Source organism: Plutella xylostella, chromosome 22, assembly GCF_932276165.1.
Source record: "Plutella xylostella chromosome 22, ilPluXylo3.1, whole genome shotgun sequence".
NCBI classification, from domain to species: Eukaryota; Metazoa; Arthropoda; class Insecta; order Lepidoptera; family Plutellidae; genus Plutella; species Plutella xylostella.
In genome coordinates, this window is record NC_064002.1 from 6,481,040 (window position 1) to 6,497,455 (window position 16,416).

A 16,416-nucleotide genomic window follows, 5' to 3' on the forward strand; every position below is an offset into this window, starting at 1 on the left:
ACACAAATAGGTTCCCAATGCTATTTATTCAAAGAGGCTATTATTCCAAAGGCACAATTTTTATTTAATTAATCTGATAATATAATTAATACGAAGAAGATATAACTTGACTTGATAATACAATTTGTGAAACTCTGTAACTATAACTATTTTCTTAGGATAGGAGCCAGTGTAACAATGAACAAAGTAAATCAGTAAAAAATCCAGGTTTTAACGTATTTAACTTATTTGAACCCACTTTGAACCTCATACAAGAACTCAAGACTCAAGAACTTAATAGTGCCCATAGACTAAGGAGTCCACACGCCCACACCCCAAACTCCTTATTCTAAGGTTTATCCCTTCACGTTTATCGCCTCTTCCCCTTCTTCTTCTGCTGTTGCTTGCGTTGCCAGGCGCTCTCGCCGCTGCTGGGCTTGGCTTCGACACGAGGGCTCTTGGCCGAGGCCGCGGACCCACCGCTGGCGTGGACCTTGCTCATGTCACTGGAAAGTAAAGGTGATGTTGTAGGTGATAAGTGGAAAATTTTTGGTGATTATTTGTAATGCCTTGAACATTTTCGTAGAGCGTCAAGGCGCTATGTTTGGTACATGTGGAGAAGTATATGGACTGCAATTGGCTGATGAAGATACCAGAAGACAGATTATTTCAATAGCGCTAACAACATTTTGACATTCTGTATACATTTCTATTGGATTTGCTCTCATTTGAAAACCAAACCAGCGATGACAATTAATTAATTTGAAGTAGGTATTTGGCTACTCACTATTGGTCAGTGGCAGTGGTGGACATGCCCTGGCTGCCCTTGATGACGTCACGCCGCACGCCGCGACGCTTGCGGTACGCAGTGCGCTCGTACTTGGGAAGCCATCTGAGAATATTAGTAATAAATGTGTTAATTTGTAAGTACTTATACATACAGAATGTTAAGTTTAACAACGTTTAATTAGTTTTATATGTTCCGGCATACAAAGTGGCGCCTCTTACGTAAATTGAAGCTTATTTGTCAGAAATTGTATGCTGATGTCAGGAGGAGAAGTAATAGTTTTAGATGACAGGAGGAAAAGTAATAGTTATTCGCAATCTATAAAACTGGGCGATACTAATAAAGGTACATTGTACTTTCTGATCATATTTTTTGGACGATCTTTTGTGTTAACGATGGTAAGCCAGGATAAGTTGGTAACCACTGTAGGTGGTTCTTTCGAGTAGTAACTTACTAAATAAATAAAGGTAAGTAATTAAACAGCCTCATTAACAATGATACCTTTCTGGGTCGGGCGCCCGCGACAGGTCGGCGGTGGGAGGCAGCTTCGTCTTCCGCTTGCGTTTCTTCTGGGTCTTCTTGTTGGTCAACTCGGAGCCAGGGGTTCTGAATAATAGGCATTAAATAAACATTTATACAAAATTATGACTAGGTATTTAAATATATTTTATAGGTGTAGTCAGTCCAGTCAGCATAGTTAAGTTTAGTTTAAAAAAATATTTCTGTTCGACTTTAAAAGAATTTGGTTTAGTAGGTGTGTGTTTTAGATATAGATATCTTACCCAGGGGATTGTTCCTGCTTGCTTTGCACAGTTTTCTTCACCACCTTGGCACCCATCATCCATTTGGAAGACTCCAACGCTTCAATGTCGATCTTGCACTGAAACATAATATTATATTTAAAACACCCATACATAGCCAACAAAAAAGAAAATAAAGACTATTCAACTTTTACTTCTTGAGGTTTGTAGGACCTATAACTCCTCAACCGGCAGTGGCAGTCTAGTGGCCAGTGTCTTTTAGTCTTCGAAGAAAAGCAATTCCGCCAGCCAGTACCAACAAAATCCATGCAACTTTTTCTTTTTCCAAAACCAACCTCTAACTCCTCGACCGGCGGCAGTCTAGTGGCCAGTTGCTTCGCCCGCTGGGGATCAGCGGCTGCCAGTGCCTTCACTAACTTCGCCAGTGTCTTCTTGTCTTCAGGCGCGGCTCGGGCTAAAGCCTCGTGGGCCTCGGCGGCCGCGGCCGAGTCGCCCGCCTTCATGTGGATGTCGGCTGCTGCTCGCCATACCATGCGGAGGGCCGCGAATTTCACCTGGTGGGGGTTTCAATTTTATTAATGGAGTGTTGATCTCAGGAACTGATGAAAAGAAACGTTGTGCAGGTAAGTATTTAATTATATCTAGATACATACACTTATAGTATACAGTAGGAATGATATCTCGAGTTATGTAGGCAATGTTAATTTTATCGTTTTTTTTTTCTATTTGGTGTGTAGTCGATTAAAATATTTAAAAAAATAATGAATTTAACATCCATACTGTAAATACAACAGAATCAAGTCTACGTCGCAATACGAGATATTACCCCATAGTTTGGACTGAATTTCATATTTCATTTGACATAAAGAGTCAAATACGTCCACTCACCTCATCATTCTTATAATGATTGTAGAGATTGTATATACAGTAGGAATGATATCTCGAGTTATGTAGGCAATGTTAATTTTATCGGTTTTTTTTCTATTTGGTGTGTAGTCGATTAAAATATTTAAAAAAATAATGAATTTAACATCCATACTGTAAATACTGTTGCAACAGAACCAAGTCTTTGTCGTAACACGAGATATTACCCCGTAGTCTGGACTAAATTTCATATTTCATTTCTTCACATAAGAGCCAAATACACCCACTCACCTCATCATTCTTATAATGATTGTAGACGTCCTTGAACAGTTGCGACGCCTTCTCATACTCGTTGTCGGCACAGAGCAGCGTGCACAGCACGGAAATGACCGCCGGCCGGTACTTGAACTCCGACTCTTCTAGAAGCTTCACCGCGGCTTTGCGGTCACCCTGCGAAAGAAATGCCGTTGTAAAACACAGTCTTTATGGATGATTTATAGCTATTGGAAAGTTTCGCATGGTACTTATTCATCTATTCGTGCGCAAGGCTTGTTGTTGGCACCATCTGCTGAACCCCTGTAAAGTAGCGGCTTTGCATAACCTACCAATTTTCCCAGTGTTTAAAATGTATGGGTTGGAGTCTACAATAGTAAGTAGATACAATTAAGCATTTCTAAGTTTTCACTCTCCGACCCCGTTCCCACTTGTTCCGGCCCGCCCCCGCTGCATGTGTCACCTGCGCCAGCAGCACGTGCGCCGCGCCCAGCGCCAGCGCGCCCCCGTGCCGCAGCAGCAGCGCGGCCGCCGCCCCGCGCTTGCTCTCCTTCAGCAGCGAGCTGGCCTCCACGAGCGCGGCGCGGCGCTCCTGCTTGAACTCGCGCGTCAGCTTCACGCAGCACTGCTTGCAGAAGTCCGGCTGGAATGGAGAGGTTTTGTTAATTTAACAAGTTACATTATTTGTTTTTAGTGCGCGGTTTTTCATAATTTTAGCCTACCCAATCTACCCATCGGTGAGGCAGACGTGAGGTTAATGAATAAATAATGTACAGTTCCCCAAAATTGATTATGCACATAGAAATCTTCGTCATTGTTCGGCAACGGTCGTATACCCGAGCGTTAGAAAACTATTATGTATTTAGAGTGGTTAAGTGCATTTTCTTCATGAAATTTTAGTAGAATTATGTAATTGGTGCTAAAAGAGATAATTGATTTATCAGTAACGAAATTTGATTCGATAATTCATAATATTCCATAATATTAAAATTTACTTCGAAAATGTTACAGTAGGTACTTTTCAAGTGTCTTACTGAAGCTGATGTAAAGATGGATGAAAGAAGGTTTGAATAACACAAGGTTTATATTATAAGGAGAAATGGATTTCAAACACAGGTTTATATAAAAAAATTGAAATCTCAGTTAAAAAGTATTTACAGCACTGATTATTTCACATTAATAAAAATGTTTACATTAAAATCTCAGTTCAAAAGTATTTACAGCGCTGATCATTCACAATAATATTACAATTACAAACTTGGTCTTTTGGGTGTGGCTTTATTGGCAAAGTGAAGTCTATCAATGTGACGTATATTTTATTCTTAAATGTGCCTCATAATATGGCATCGTCAAAAATAATTAAAGTTGAAATTAAATTCACATTTGAAAAAAATAACAAGAACGATGTGTAATTGCAGCTCTTTATAATTCCACAAAAGTAATATTGATCTTGACCTTGAGACCCTTGACTGATCGGTGACAGCCACCGACCGCCCAAATTGTTTTCGATTATGTGTCACATGATATTGACTACTATTTCTTTCGAACAAGGATCAAAATGCAAGTGCTTTGTTTAAGGCACTGATTCGGGTGTTTCCGGGAATACGACAGTTTGCGAAGATTTGCATGCATGCGCATTATTAATATGGGAGAACTGTATGTACCTAACTCTGATTTTAAGAAGCTCAAATATCTCTTTTACAACGTAAAGATAGAGATTGCCCACGGTATAAAGGTTTAAAGGCATTACACTCGTAGCACTCGCTGCTATGTTTTAGAAAGCCTACGAAATTATTTATCACACAGCTCGTTTTCATCCACACATGGTGAATAATATTTACATCATTGCTATTAGTTATTAAGATGGGCGTTATTGGCTGCGCCACAGTGTATCACTATTGCAGTTGTTAAAGTTCGAAACATTATTTATTGATCAAAATAATGATTTTTGTTACTTTCTAATATTATTATTTTAACTGGCTGCTTACACAATGCAACAGTTCCACTTACCTGATTGGAGTATATAGCGAGTATGGCCTGGTTGTAGGTGACGGCGGCGCGCTGGCGGGAGTTGAGCTTGTGCTCGAGCCCGTCCGCCGCGGCCGCCTTCATGCGCTTGCGCGAGTCGAACACGTTCGTGTCCCTGATTGAAGGGAAATAATTTTATTATTATTTATTTATTTAATCCATTATTGCACAAAAATAAAAAAAACTTGTACAAATGGTGGACTTAATGCTAAAAGCATATTCTACCAGTCAACCCACAGGAAGTACAGGAGAAACTATGTTAAGGTGTTACATTATTATCATTGGGGAAGGAGGTCAACTAGGCTTTACGAGGAATTACCCACAGCTGGAGCTTTGTCAATCACTAGTAGTTATACCATTATACCAGCATTTGTTACAATATCGCACTGAAACTTAACTATAAACTGCATTGCAACAATGTGAATTAATAATACAAAAGTTCCTGGTCAGTTTGCATAACCATGATGTTAAAGTCAAACACCTCTCAACTTTACCTATGAGAATCACTAGTTAATGCAAACTTTAATTACCTGTTAATAACGACCAAGTTGTTGCTAGCAATGGCCACCAGTGCCTGGTCGCTGGGCTTGTCTTTCAGCACGTTGTGGTAGATCAGCCCGGCCTCCTTCTCCTTGCCCATCTGCTGTAGACAGAAGGCTTGCTGGACCCTGGATGTCATCAGAAACACGTTCAGATTAGTTTGAAGAAGAGGTTTTATTAATGTAGGCAACCAAATATAAGGCATGTGAACAAAAAAGATGAAATGAACATCTGAAAAAGACTGACATGATTCAGATAAGAAAATGGATATAAAAAAATAAGAATGTGATGAATAAATCTAAACAACAAGCAAGTGCAGTGCAAAAGTTGCTTGTGTATGTATTCTGACATATTATGGTTACTCCTGAAAGATATGCACACAGTACACGAAATTTTTATGCTTACCGGATGATAGCAGCCTCCTCTTTAGCTTCTTCCTCAGTGCCTCCATCCTCAACAACACTCTCGGAGCAGGTCTGTTCAGCTTTCTTCAGCACGGGCAGAGCCTCACTGTACTTGCCACGCAGGGCCAGGGTGCAGCCCGCATTGTAGGCTAGCTCGTAGGTGGTCTCATCAAATTGGGCGAACTCACTTGTCTATGAGGTAATAAAAAGTTTTTAAAGATACATAATTATATTTGTAATTGTCTTTATAAGTTTTGTACAGATGGAGTATCTTAATATAGCATGTGATGATTGGCACTTGCAGTGTGTGTAATTCAAGCTTGTAACGGTATGATCTTCTTGGTATTGGAGATAAACATTACAGTTAAGGGTTGATGAAATTATTGGCTAATCCAGGCACTGTTTACTCACTATGTTTGGGTATACACACATTGCTTTATCCATATCTACTTACCGGGTTAAGTTCTGCCAAGTTAGCCACCACAGCGGCCATGTTGGCTTTCCTCTCATCTTCATACTCATCATTGGTGTTCTTTACCAGGTCTCTGTACAAGTTGTAACAGTCTTGGTACTGCTCTAACCGATACAGGATTTGAGCCCTGAAATGAATACACACTTTGTTAATTATGGTAATTTTATATGATAAAAAACAAAGTGAAATTTAAGTCTTAATTCACAAACTTATGTAAGCATTCATATTACTTTATATTTCCAACATCATCATGAGACATCTCATGTAATTTTCCAATGAAGATAACAACTGTCATCTGCATAGTCCTGCCTCACACACTCTGACAATATTTCAAAACAGGGGTGCCAATTATTTTAGTAATGTTACCTCAATTCCTTAAGAGCTGGAGTCAACTCTGGGGCAGCATCAACAGTGGCGAGGGCATCGTTGGGGCAGTTCAGCCGGTACTGAGCGTAGGCCTTCTCAAAGTGCAGGTCAGCAGCTAATGCAGCATTTTTGGGATTGCAAAGAATAGCTAGAGCCTCCTTGAAGTTGTGCAGCTGAATGAAACAAATAACCTTGCAGTGGAAGGCTTTCTGCTCACCAGGAGCGATTTGTAACACTGAAAACGAGAAATTAAAGATATTTTAGATTAAAAAGTAAAATATGCAGAGGACTATCAGTCATCTATCAGGGGTGCTTATCTTATTAATAGAAAGCTATAAATTGTGGTATCAACTGGATGGCAAAGATAGGGAGTTAGGAGGTGACTTAAACGCTAATATAGAGCTATGCCTAGATTATTATAGCAGGTCAAACGAATAAAAATACAATTCAAAGTTTGATGGTGGAAAGTTCAAAAGGTGGATAAATAATTTCAAGTATGGCGCAGAATTTGGATATGGATATAAAAATATCGAACTTTACTTACGTTTTCCTGCAGATTTTAACGCTCTGTCATAGTCTCCATTCTGACAAAACTTATTTAATTCGATATAAGCTTGAACAAGGTTATTTTCCTTGTTGGCCGACATTTTTGACAACTGCTGATGACATGCAAACTGACAACTCACAACCATTTAGTGTTGCTATAGTAAAAAAAATACGCACACACAGAGTATAATTTTAAAACACACAGAATATTTACAGGAATTATTATTCTGAGCACTGTAAGGAGATTACAGCCTGGCAGGGAAGACCAGAAATGAATAAGTTCGCCATTTTCCACCCAAGTGTAGCTTTTAGTACGAGTTGAGGTTGGCAAACATCCAGCTGATTCCCGTCTTGGAGGTTGCCGCACTCGTCAGTAAATGCGCTAGTGCTCAGCTGGAACTAGAATCACTGGCATAGATATTGTAGCCATGATGATGTTCTTGACCGCCCAGGCCTCCTCCTGCCTGGTATTTTTCCATGTGTTGGGTATATTACGTTAACTTGGAGGTCATAGTTTGGTTTAGGTATGCATAGTTTTAGCTAGGTACCTACTTACAAATCATCATCAGCCCGAAGTATTCCATTGCTGAACAATAGGTCTCACCCAAGCAGCACCACAAAGACTATGTCCTCTACACTCTGTAGGTACTCAATACCGGCCACCTGTCTAAGTTCCGTCGGTCCAGCGGGCCGGAGGGCATCCCAAGTTAGGCTTGCCTGTACCTACAGGTCATTACTTATGTGCCTGTTGTTATCTACAATTACGTTGTTAGGTATATACATTTGACAAGTTACCTAACTATGACCAAATACTTACAAAATGCATAGGTTTCCGCTTAGTCAGTCCACACCTACGAATAACTTGCATGACTATCTAAGTAGTTCATTCTACCTCAGTAGTTAAGTATTTTAAACTCCCTTTTATTTTTCATTTTGTCCTCGGCAATTTGAGGCCAACACATTGAACACATAAAATTGTTTGAAAGTATGGGACAAGCTGTATTTTATCAGAGCTCTCCTGATAAATGGCACGAAATTCAATTTAAAAGGGTAATGTTTGTGTCCCTATTACGATGTCACCCGATGCTATAAACTCTGCCAGACGAGTGAGCAATTGAAATATAGGGCCCTTACATACTTCCCTTTGCAATAAATATTGTGCCTGCGTGACGCATTGTCCCATGATGGAATCTGCCCTTTCCCTCAACAATATGATTTATAGACTTAGGTAGGTAGAGGTACATCCAAATGACCTAACATTTCGGAACACTATAATCATCATGCTTGTTCGGCAGATATAACCGGATTTAGGTACTTACTACTTGCCTAACTAAAGTCTTTGATCAACAAGTTTATTTTGAGTGTTTTATGTTGTGGGCTCGTGGGCACAGAGGAAAGAACACTCGTGGGTAAGTTTGCATAGTCAAAGAGCCCCCGTTTAAAACAACTCTGGTCCGTTTAGGTAGGTGGGTACTTTAAAAACTAATAGGTACTTAATAACTTGTGTGTGACTGTTACCAGGTATCTACGTAGTTACTTATGCACATACAGATAGATGTCAGCTCTTGAAAATATCACTCGCTACTCGCGCCTAGAGAGTCTGGCTGTGCCACTTGCATGTGATAGCTACTCAACTGCATTGACATGACACCATCATGGCGGAAGGTCAGCATATGCATGACTAAATTTGGGATTCTGTTTATAGGTAGGTACGAGGTAGAAGAAACCAGACCATCTGGACCATCATGATGTCGACTTGTCGACCTTAATTCCTTAACCTAGCAACTACCGCAGGCCGGTGGGCGTTCCATGTCCATTTTAATCTTAACTAAGGTAGGTAGATGGTTGATATAGATCCTACTCCATAACTATAGGTACTTACTAACTATTAAGTTTCTTAAGCGTTATAAAATTGAGGACAACAAGCAACAACAATACATAAATTACAATAGAATTAGAAAGTATTGTGTGTTTTAGATTCAAATTCACACTAAAGTTGCTTGTTTTGCCAACCGTACTGTCGCGTCTCGTCAGTCGTTAACTTGCGATGACGGCGGAATGGGACCGCGACACCGACACCCGCTTCATCAGGCTGGCTTTCCACCACCAGATCTGCTGCTGTTTACCATCAGTTTCTTACAGGACAGTTGAAATTGTAACATAGTATCTGCACTCCAGTTTGGACGAGGCCCATATGTTCTACAGAAAGTGGTTAAACAAAGCTACCATGTTTTTTTAAGGAGAGTTAGGGAGCTGTTACGATATACCTAGCCAAGGCGGTTCTAGAATAGCATTTCTTACCATACCATTATAGTGTTGACGTCGAATATAGGTATCGCACATCTCTGGTGGTGGAAAGGAACCATTATAACTGACGTATCAGTCGCGAGTCGACCTCCCAAATTGCGTCGACTTCTCGACGCGACGGCTCCAACCAAATTGAACATTTTGTGCGATCCGATCTACACCTACCACTCTGCTGATAATTGGAAGAGCTAAGTAGGCAGTAGGCTCGCTATCATGAGCTTCTAATCCTCGAGTTTATTCGAGGGGCTTAAGGTACCGAGCTTCGCTTTACTGTAAGGTTTTTCTACAGGAATGTGTGCTACCCTATTTCAGATTAAAACCCCTTATTACAATACCGTGCAATAAAAGTATGTTTGCATTTCAGTAGTTAGGTGTATTATACCCCAGTCATTAAAATTTAAAAAGCTACTTAAGTACATAGTTTGGTAAGTTTAAAGATAAATAATTCTTTAGTATCGCGGTTCAACTCGATTCAAGCGATCTAGCTCGAGCTAGGTTTGGCTGCGCCTAGATCTAGATTTGACTCGTTCTAACTAGAGATCAGAATCCGTTTACTACATGCGACTATTGAAAACCGTTCTATAGTGGTCTCAAATTTTAATTCAATTTTAACAAGTTGAAAATGTTTTGTGGTATGTTGGTCACGTGATTTTTTACTATGGGTGATTGGGTGTAGATATTTTTATCACAATCATTCATTGGGATGCGCACTTTAACGTGGGACAATCTTGGGCACTCTCTATAATGTAAGTATAATATTCACTTTGTCATTATAAATGTTATTACTTACAGTAAAACTATAAAGTCCTGAAATTAAATGAGGGCACTGCTATCTTTCATGTAGCAACCCTATATAGCGAAACATAACTGACTTTGATACTTGAAATTTTGCCTGTTAACTTCCTACCTATTTATATATTTAAAAACAACTTACCATACACAAAAAAGCTCTTATACAAGCTAGAAGATGTTAATATGAAGGCTAATAGTGAAACCAATAAATATTTATTTAGATAACGTTATTTATTAACTGTATAAAAAAACTGGATCTGTTGACGAAGGGCACACATAGTAAGGACATCAATTTCTCTTTTTGGACGGCCAGTTCTGTTTCTTCCAGGAGTTAGAAATATTCCATATTTTGCCCTCTTTGGCACGCTGGTTCGATATATCTATAAAATAAAATAAAAAAATATTTTTGAGTTGCACAATGCCCCCCAAATTCACACATACAAACAATGATTTCAAAAGGAAGGATAGGCGCTTCAGAACATTTTACTCAAACCTTCTTCATACAAGCAAAATAACTGTCATCTGTCATAATTTGTTTGAACTATGTCAGTGCCTAGCAACTATATTGACGACGTAACCTTGTACGTGCGTTAATAATTTACCATCCCGGATATTGTTTTATTATTTGCAGGCGCCATATCAATAATTTAAGACAAATCCAACTACTAAAATTAAAACTGTTTTGGGCTGTAGACCTGTAGAGCGTCCCGTACAAATGGACTAAAAATCACGCTCCAAAACGTAAGTGTGTGCAACAAGAAAATGTTCTCGGAGGATAGTCAACAAAAAATTACGTCCGCACAAGGTTACAGCGCGCCGCCATTGTAGACTTTGGTAGTAAAATAATTAACACTTTATAATGTGTTTATTACTTAATTTAATGGTAATTACCGATGATACGATATTCGATGTTTCTTTTTGACCTTCGTATAATGGTTTTTGCAGCCTTTCACAACACAACTACATATTTATCACAAGATTCACAAGACCATCTCTCGGCCACAGACAACTGTCGACTGAGGAGCGTTGGCCCTAAAATTACGATTTTAGGGCCAACGCGCGGGTGCCATTTTTTTGAGTGGGAGGCCCTGTCCTTACGCTAGTAATATATATGTCAATGCATACAAACATATATCTTCAAGTATCAAAATGTTAAGGTTTGACTCAAATGAAACCAGATGAAACCTACAATCAGTGGTATGTACCTAAACAATGTTCGACTTGGGCTCTAAACTTAGGTTTATCGATAAATGAAGCGTTGGTACTAATAAAAAATGAGTTATTACAATTTGTACAATGCTACATACCCGTCATAGACGCTGTACGAGCGTAAACATCCTCCAAATTCGACAAAATGTGTCCAGCTTGATGTTCCGCTAAACATTGTATTAAAACTCGATAAATAACTTCACTAGCTTGACTACGAATATTTTTCTTCACCTTCCTAATTGCAACCAAGCGTAAATTGTTGCTTTTATCTAGATTATCCTTATAATTAATAAGAAAATTCAAAAAAACAGCCAACCGCCTATTGACATAAACAATTGTTATGACTTTTATGTTTCTTTTCTAATGGTGCCAGACTCCTGAAAATTTTAGTTTATTTATTTATTTATTAACATAAGGATCTCCAGCAGTTAACACAACAGTTCCTCAAACATTAATTTCAGGACTTTATAGTTTCACTGTAACTACTTATCTTTTTATTTATATTGAAATTTTAGAGGATCATGTATTTTGGCATGTACTTAAGGGCCCGTACAGGGTGACGTGCCGCGCCAATTTTGGGTTTTCAATGCTCTTCACACAGCACACGCAGTGACACGCACACATGTAAGTTTGCACAGTGGGTCGATAAACTTTTACTCGCCAACTTTATTGACAATTATTTTCAAGTAGTGATTTGAGGGTAAGTTTAATTTTTAATTACACTGGTAAGCACCAGGAAAGAGTAGAAATTAATAGGGGTGCCACTTTTCTCCATACTCGGAACCCGATTAGATTTCTAAACAAATGTGGTATTTACTTGTAGAAAGGTAACTACAGGTATTAAAGTGTAGATAATAAGTTATACTAAGGGTATACTAAGCCGAAAGGGGATGACTCAAGGGGTCATTCTGAACAACTTTAGTTCTACGAGTTTTGCAAAAACGCGAAAAAAAAAATTCGTTTTCCATGGTAAAAAGTCACGTGTCAACAAAGTTTCTATGATAAAGGTTTTTTTTGGTTAATTTTTAAAACTCGTAGAACAAAAGTTCAGAATCAGTCTCACTTGTTTTAACCCGACTGCCGAAGGAGGAGAGTAATGTTTTTTGATTGTATGTATGTATGTTTGTAAGTATATTTTTTGGTGGCAGAATAATATTTTTTCATATTTTTAGAGTTTCGTACCTTAAAAGGAAAAAAGCAACCGTTATAAGATCTCTTTGTTGTCCGTCTGTCTGACTGACTGTCTGTCACTGCCCTTTTTCTCAGAAACGGGTAAAGATATCAAGCTGATATTTCGCATAGATATGAGGAGTACCCAAAAAAAATTGGGGTACTCCCTCTCCCATACAATTAAATTGGGGCTGATATTTTTTCCGGTTATTTTGATGGTGTAGGTAGGGTATCGTTGAATAGGTCTTTTAATATAATAGGTATAAAAAAAGGTTAAAATATAATTATTTGGCTTTTACCCTTAAATTCGGGGACCACACCATAGACAAATCCTAATTTAAAAAATGATTTCAATAGATGGCGTGATTTTATGTTGGGTAACTCAGAATAAGAAGTGATGATATCTCAGAATAATAATGGTTAACTAATGGTGCTATTCCGCTGAGCATCGAAACCGGTGGGACGTTAATGAAAAGTGATCATGGAAATGCACCAGGGTAGACCCTGCTCCTAGAACAAGGCATGAGTTTGTGATTTGTGTGCGTGAAAAGCGAGGATGGAAACTTTGAATATTTTCTTGATTTTTTTATTATTGATGCAATAACATATAATTAGTATTATTCTGAGTTACCCACCGAAGTCACCCCGTGGCAGGTTGACTAGATAGGTACTTTTGCAAATCACGCCATATATCGTTGTTTTTATTAGTGGCTACTGTCTATAGAAGAAATTCCGTCATTGACAATTTTACGTTACGAATGAATTTAGTAAACCCAGTAAACCTAACTAATCCAGAGGAAACCTAAAATATCCTTCTCTCTCTCTTTGAAAAACATACTTGGGCAGTTCTTCTTTTTAACCTACATAATGAGTAAAAAATTATCCCAAATTCGAAAAAAAAAACTATAGCTTTTTGGTGAACTCTTATCATTTTTATGATAGCTTCATGTCTATTCTATCGAAAAAGGTGGTTGGCCGCGTAGTTTACCAATTTTTTCAATATTTTAAGGACATAATACGTGGATAAGGCACAAAAAATTACACCTTCGTCACATTGTCTTTTATTTTTTTTTAACGAGATAGTCTTCGTCGTTTGAAATGAAACTTTTTTGATACGTTAATAAACAAAATACCATTTTAGAAAACATATGAAGGAATGGATTTTTAGTAATAACAAAATATTTATTAAGTAGTTATTACCACTCTGTCACAATTTCAGCTAAAATGAAGCTTGTTTTTGTTATAAATATTTTTTCGCTGCTAATTACAGTAAAAAATTAACAGCATAGACGTTAACATCAATTACTAAATTTAATATGATTTTTCCAAAGTTGCAAGTTGCAGTTCCAAAATTTATAACATAACATATAAACGACCAAAAATAAGTTGACTACCAGGAGACATCAATCGTTACAAAGTGGTAAACGATGTGACAGAGTTGTTATTCTATTAAATATTAGGCAGGGTTTTGGAATAAAACAGTTTTATTTAATAAGAATAATTTAGTAACTTACATATAAATCATTATGGTTTCAATTTAGTCAAAGAATTAACTGGAGATATCTTTATAATTAGTATAACTAATTAAAATCACACTTGAGAACCTCTGGAGACTGAAATATCCGTATTTCAGGAACTTAAAGGACAAATTTGTTCCAACTACATAAATTAATGTTTATCTGCACAAATAATATTTTCGACAAACTAAAATTTAAGTAATATAACAAAAATTACGTAATTTCTTAAAGTTTTAATCAGCCATATTTCGAAAGTACAGAAGTGGCTCTTAGAACTTGAAAAACTATTTTTTTTACTTTTTTAATTACCTTAGAAGCTGGAAGGACTTTAATGTGATCATCAAACATCCGATAAATCAATCTCCACCATATTAAACAGTCTACCACATTCATCGTCTGTTCTTGAGAACAATAGCACGAAATCACCTTTTTCACTAACGAAACTTTTTATTACTGCAGCGCAAGTGTATTGGACGTTCCTTTCGCTTCGTACTTTAACCAAAACGTGTAGTTTCTCTTCAATTTTTCGTTGATGAATATCCTCAGGTTGGAGTGTTTGGTAAGAATGTGACAGATTTGTCGTGTGACAGAGGGGTAAAATGTATTGCAAAGTCGAATAGTATTTAAACAGTAACATAAAATGTATTATTCACATGTTGATTGCAAAGTAATCGTTATTACCAATGAGTAAATAACAAAATAATAATTTAAATATATTTTATTTTAACAATTACCTACGTGACGAAGCTGTCGCCGAATAAACACACGCACCTCCTGTCACACTTTGCGGGTGGCCGATACGCGGTGTCTGGATCTCTAAGAGGAAATCTTACCAAGGGGGAAAAGGAGATCTTAAACTCTGATCGATGGCAATAAGGACGAGTGGCTCAAACAAATATTTTAAATGGCAACCTATGTGACAGAGTGTAACTACTAAAACATTGGGTAGTGAGAGACAATTTTTCAACAATTTTTTTAAATATTTCAGAAATATTTTAAAAATATATATTTTGTTTTACTAAATAAGTAATACCTTCTGGAGTTTAAATAAAATTTTATATTTTATCTCGTCATATATTTTTTTTCTAACATTATGAAATATACGCAGGATGAAGTGGCAGGAGACAGCCAAGATTCGTATGAAATACACCTCTGTCACGCGGATTTACCACTCTGTAACGTAATTTTAAATACAAAAATATAAATTTATATTTTTGTAAACGTTCACAGCCGTTGTGTTTTTAGTACAATGCACGTTGAAATATAAATAAATAAATAAATATTTGTAAAACTCATGATATTTTCCTCACAACTGGTGGAGACACAGTTATGTAGGTTAAAAAGAAGAACTGCCCACTTAATAGCCCAAACTCGATTCTATTCTATTCTCTGTGGGGGTGTAAGTACCTGCACCTGGCTCTCTCAAGTGGAACCTTTGTGCATATCCCCAAGGTCTAAACTGCCTTCCTAAGCTTGAACCATTTCCCACCACGCTGGTCCACTGCGGGTTGGTGGGTTCACATATCTAGATGTGCTAAATCTAGATATGCAGGTTTCCTCACGATGTTTTCCTTAACCGTTAGAGCGATGGTATACATTGTACTTAAGTTAAAAGAACTCATTGGTACATGTCAGCGCCGTGATTCGAACCCGCATCTCTTGCGTGAGAAGCGGGCGCTTACCCGACTGAGCTACCACCGCGCCCAAACTCGATGCTTTTAGCTATTAAATCTTTGAAATAAAATTCAGTCACCTCCGTGTTACTGCCCTCATCAGATCCTCACGAGACCATGCCTCAACCAGCACCATGAGACTGTGTTTTTGAATCCTAACCTAATCTTCCTACGTATTGTCATCACTTAGATCCATTCACTATATTCCTGCTCCTCATCCCAGGGCCGTGGGGAGGCACGTCAGCTTTTTAAAGAAATCAGCAGCAGACTAATAGAAGTCTCAAGGGACCCTAGGGCTGGCACTTACCTATCACAAAGGCTAAGCATCGCTATATAGCGGGGTAACGCGGCCAGCGTCTTGGGTACCCTACCCGACAGTGGCAGCGATCTGGCCAGCATCTTCTTTTTAGTTTAATTTTAATTTTATATTAGTGAGTTTTAGTTAGGCATTAATAATTATAATTTAATCAAAAAGTACCATGGACTTAACTAATAAAAAACATTATCATTTAATTTATTGAATATAGTATAAGCATTATGCTTCCTCAATTTCAAATCAAATTATGTTGGTGTCATAAAAGTGGAAAAAGTGCAATGACAACCAATGTGCAGTGATTTTGTGTCTGTACACAATTAGATCGCGAGCTGTCAGTGCCGCCTAAACCGACGTGACCCTTCTTTGGAGGCCACCGGCCGACTGAGTCAAACGTCGCTTGTGTTTATGATTT

The 16,416-nt window shown here is 37.9% G+C and overlaps 1 protein-coding gene across 1 annotated transcript; it reads right to left on the minus strand.

Annotated features, from left to right (window-relative positions):
* Nucleotides 1-345: 345 nt before the first annotated feature.
* Nucleotides 346-7,157, minus strand: LOC105392475 (signal recognition particle subunit SRP72). Its single transcript, XM_048629215.1, has 13 exons — nt 7,019-7,157; nt 6,475-6,709; nt 6,091-6,235; nt 5,638-5,828; nt 5,223-5,360; nt 4,675-4,807; nt 3,128-3,307; nt 2,683-2,841; nt 1,863-2,081; nt 1,549-1,646; nt 1,268-1,372; nt 767-871; nt 346-485 (listed from the first exon to the last, which is right to left on the minus strand). The coding sequence occupies exons 1-13, from the start codon at nt 7,119-7,121 to the stop codon at nt 350-352; spliced, it is 1,947 nt and encodes a 648-aa protein (XP_048485172.1). The 5' UTR covers nt 7,122-7,157; the 3' UTR covers nt 346-349.
* Between the last annotated feature and the right edge of the window lie 9,259 nt (nt 7,158-16,416).

Excerpts from the sequence above, each read along its gene's own strand:
- LOC105392475 (XM_048629215.1), bottom strand. The coding sequence starts at position 7,121 with ATGTCGGCCAACAAGGAAAATAACCTTGTTCAAGCTTATATCGAATTA. Across the intron at positions 872-1,267 it reads CGGGCGCCCGACCCAGAAAG|ATGGCTTCCCAAGTACGAGC; the intron begins GTATCATTGTTA and ends TAATATTCTCAG. Across the intron at positions 486-766 it reads ACCACTGCCACTGACCAATA|TGACATGAGCAAGGTCCACG; the intron begins GTGAGTAGCCAA and ends TTTACTTTCCAG.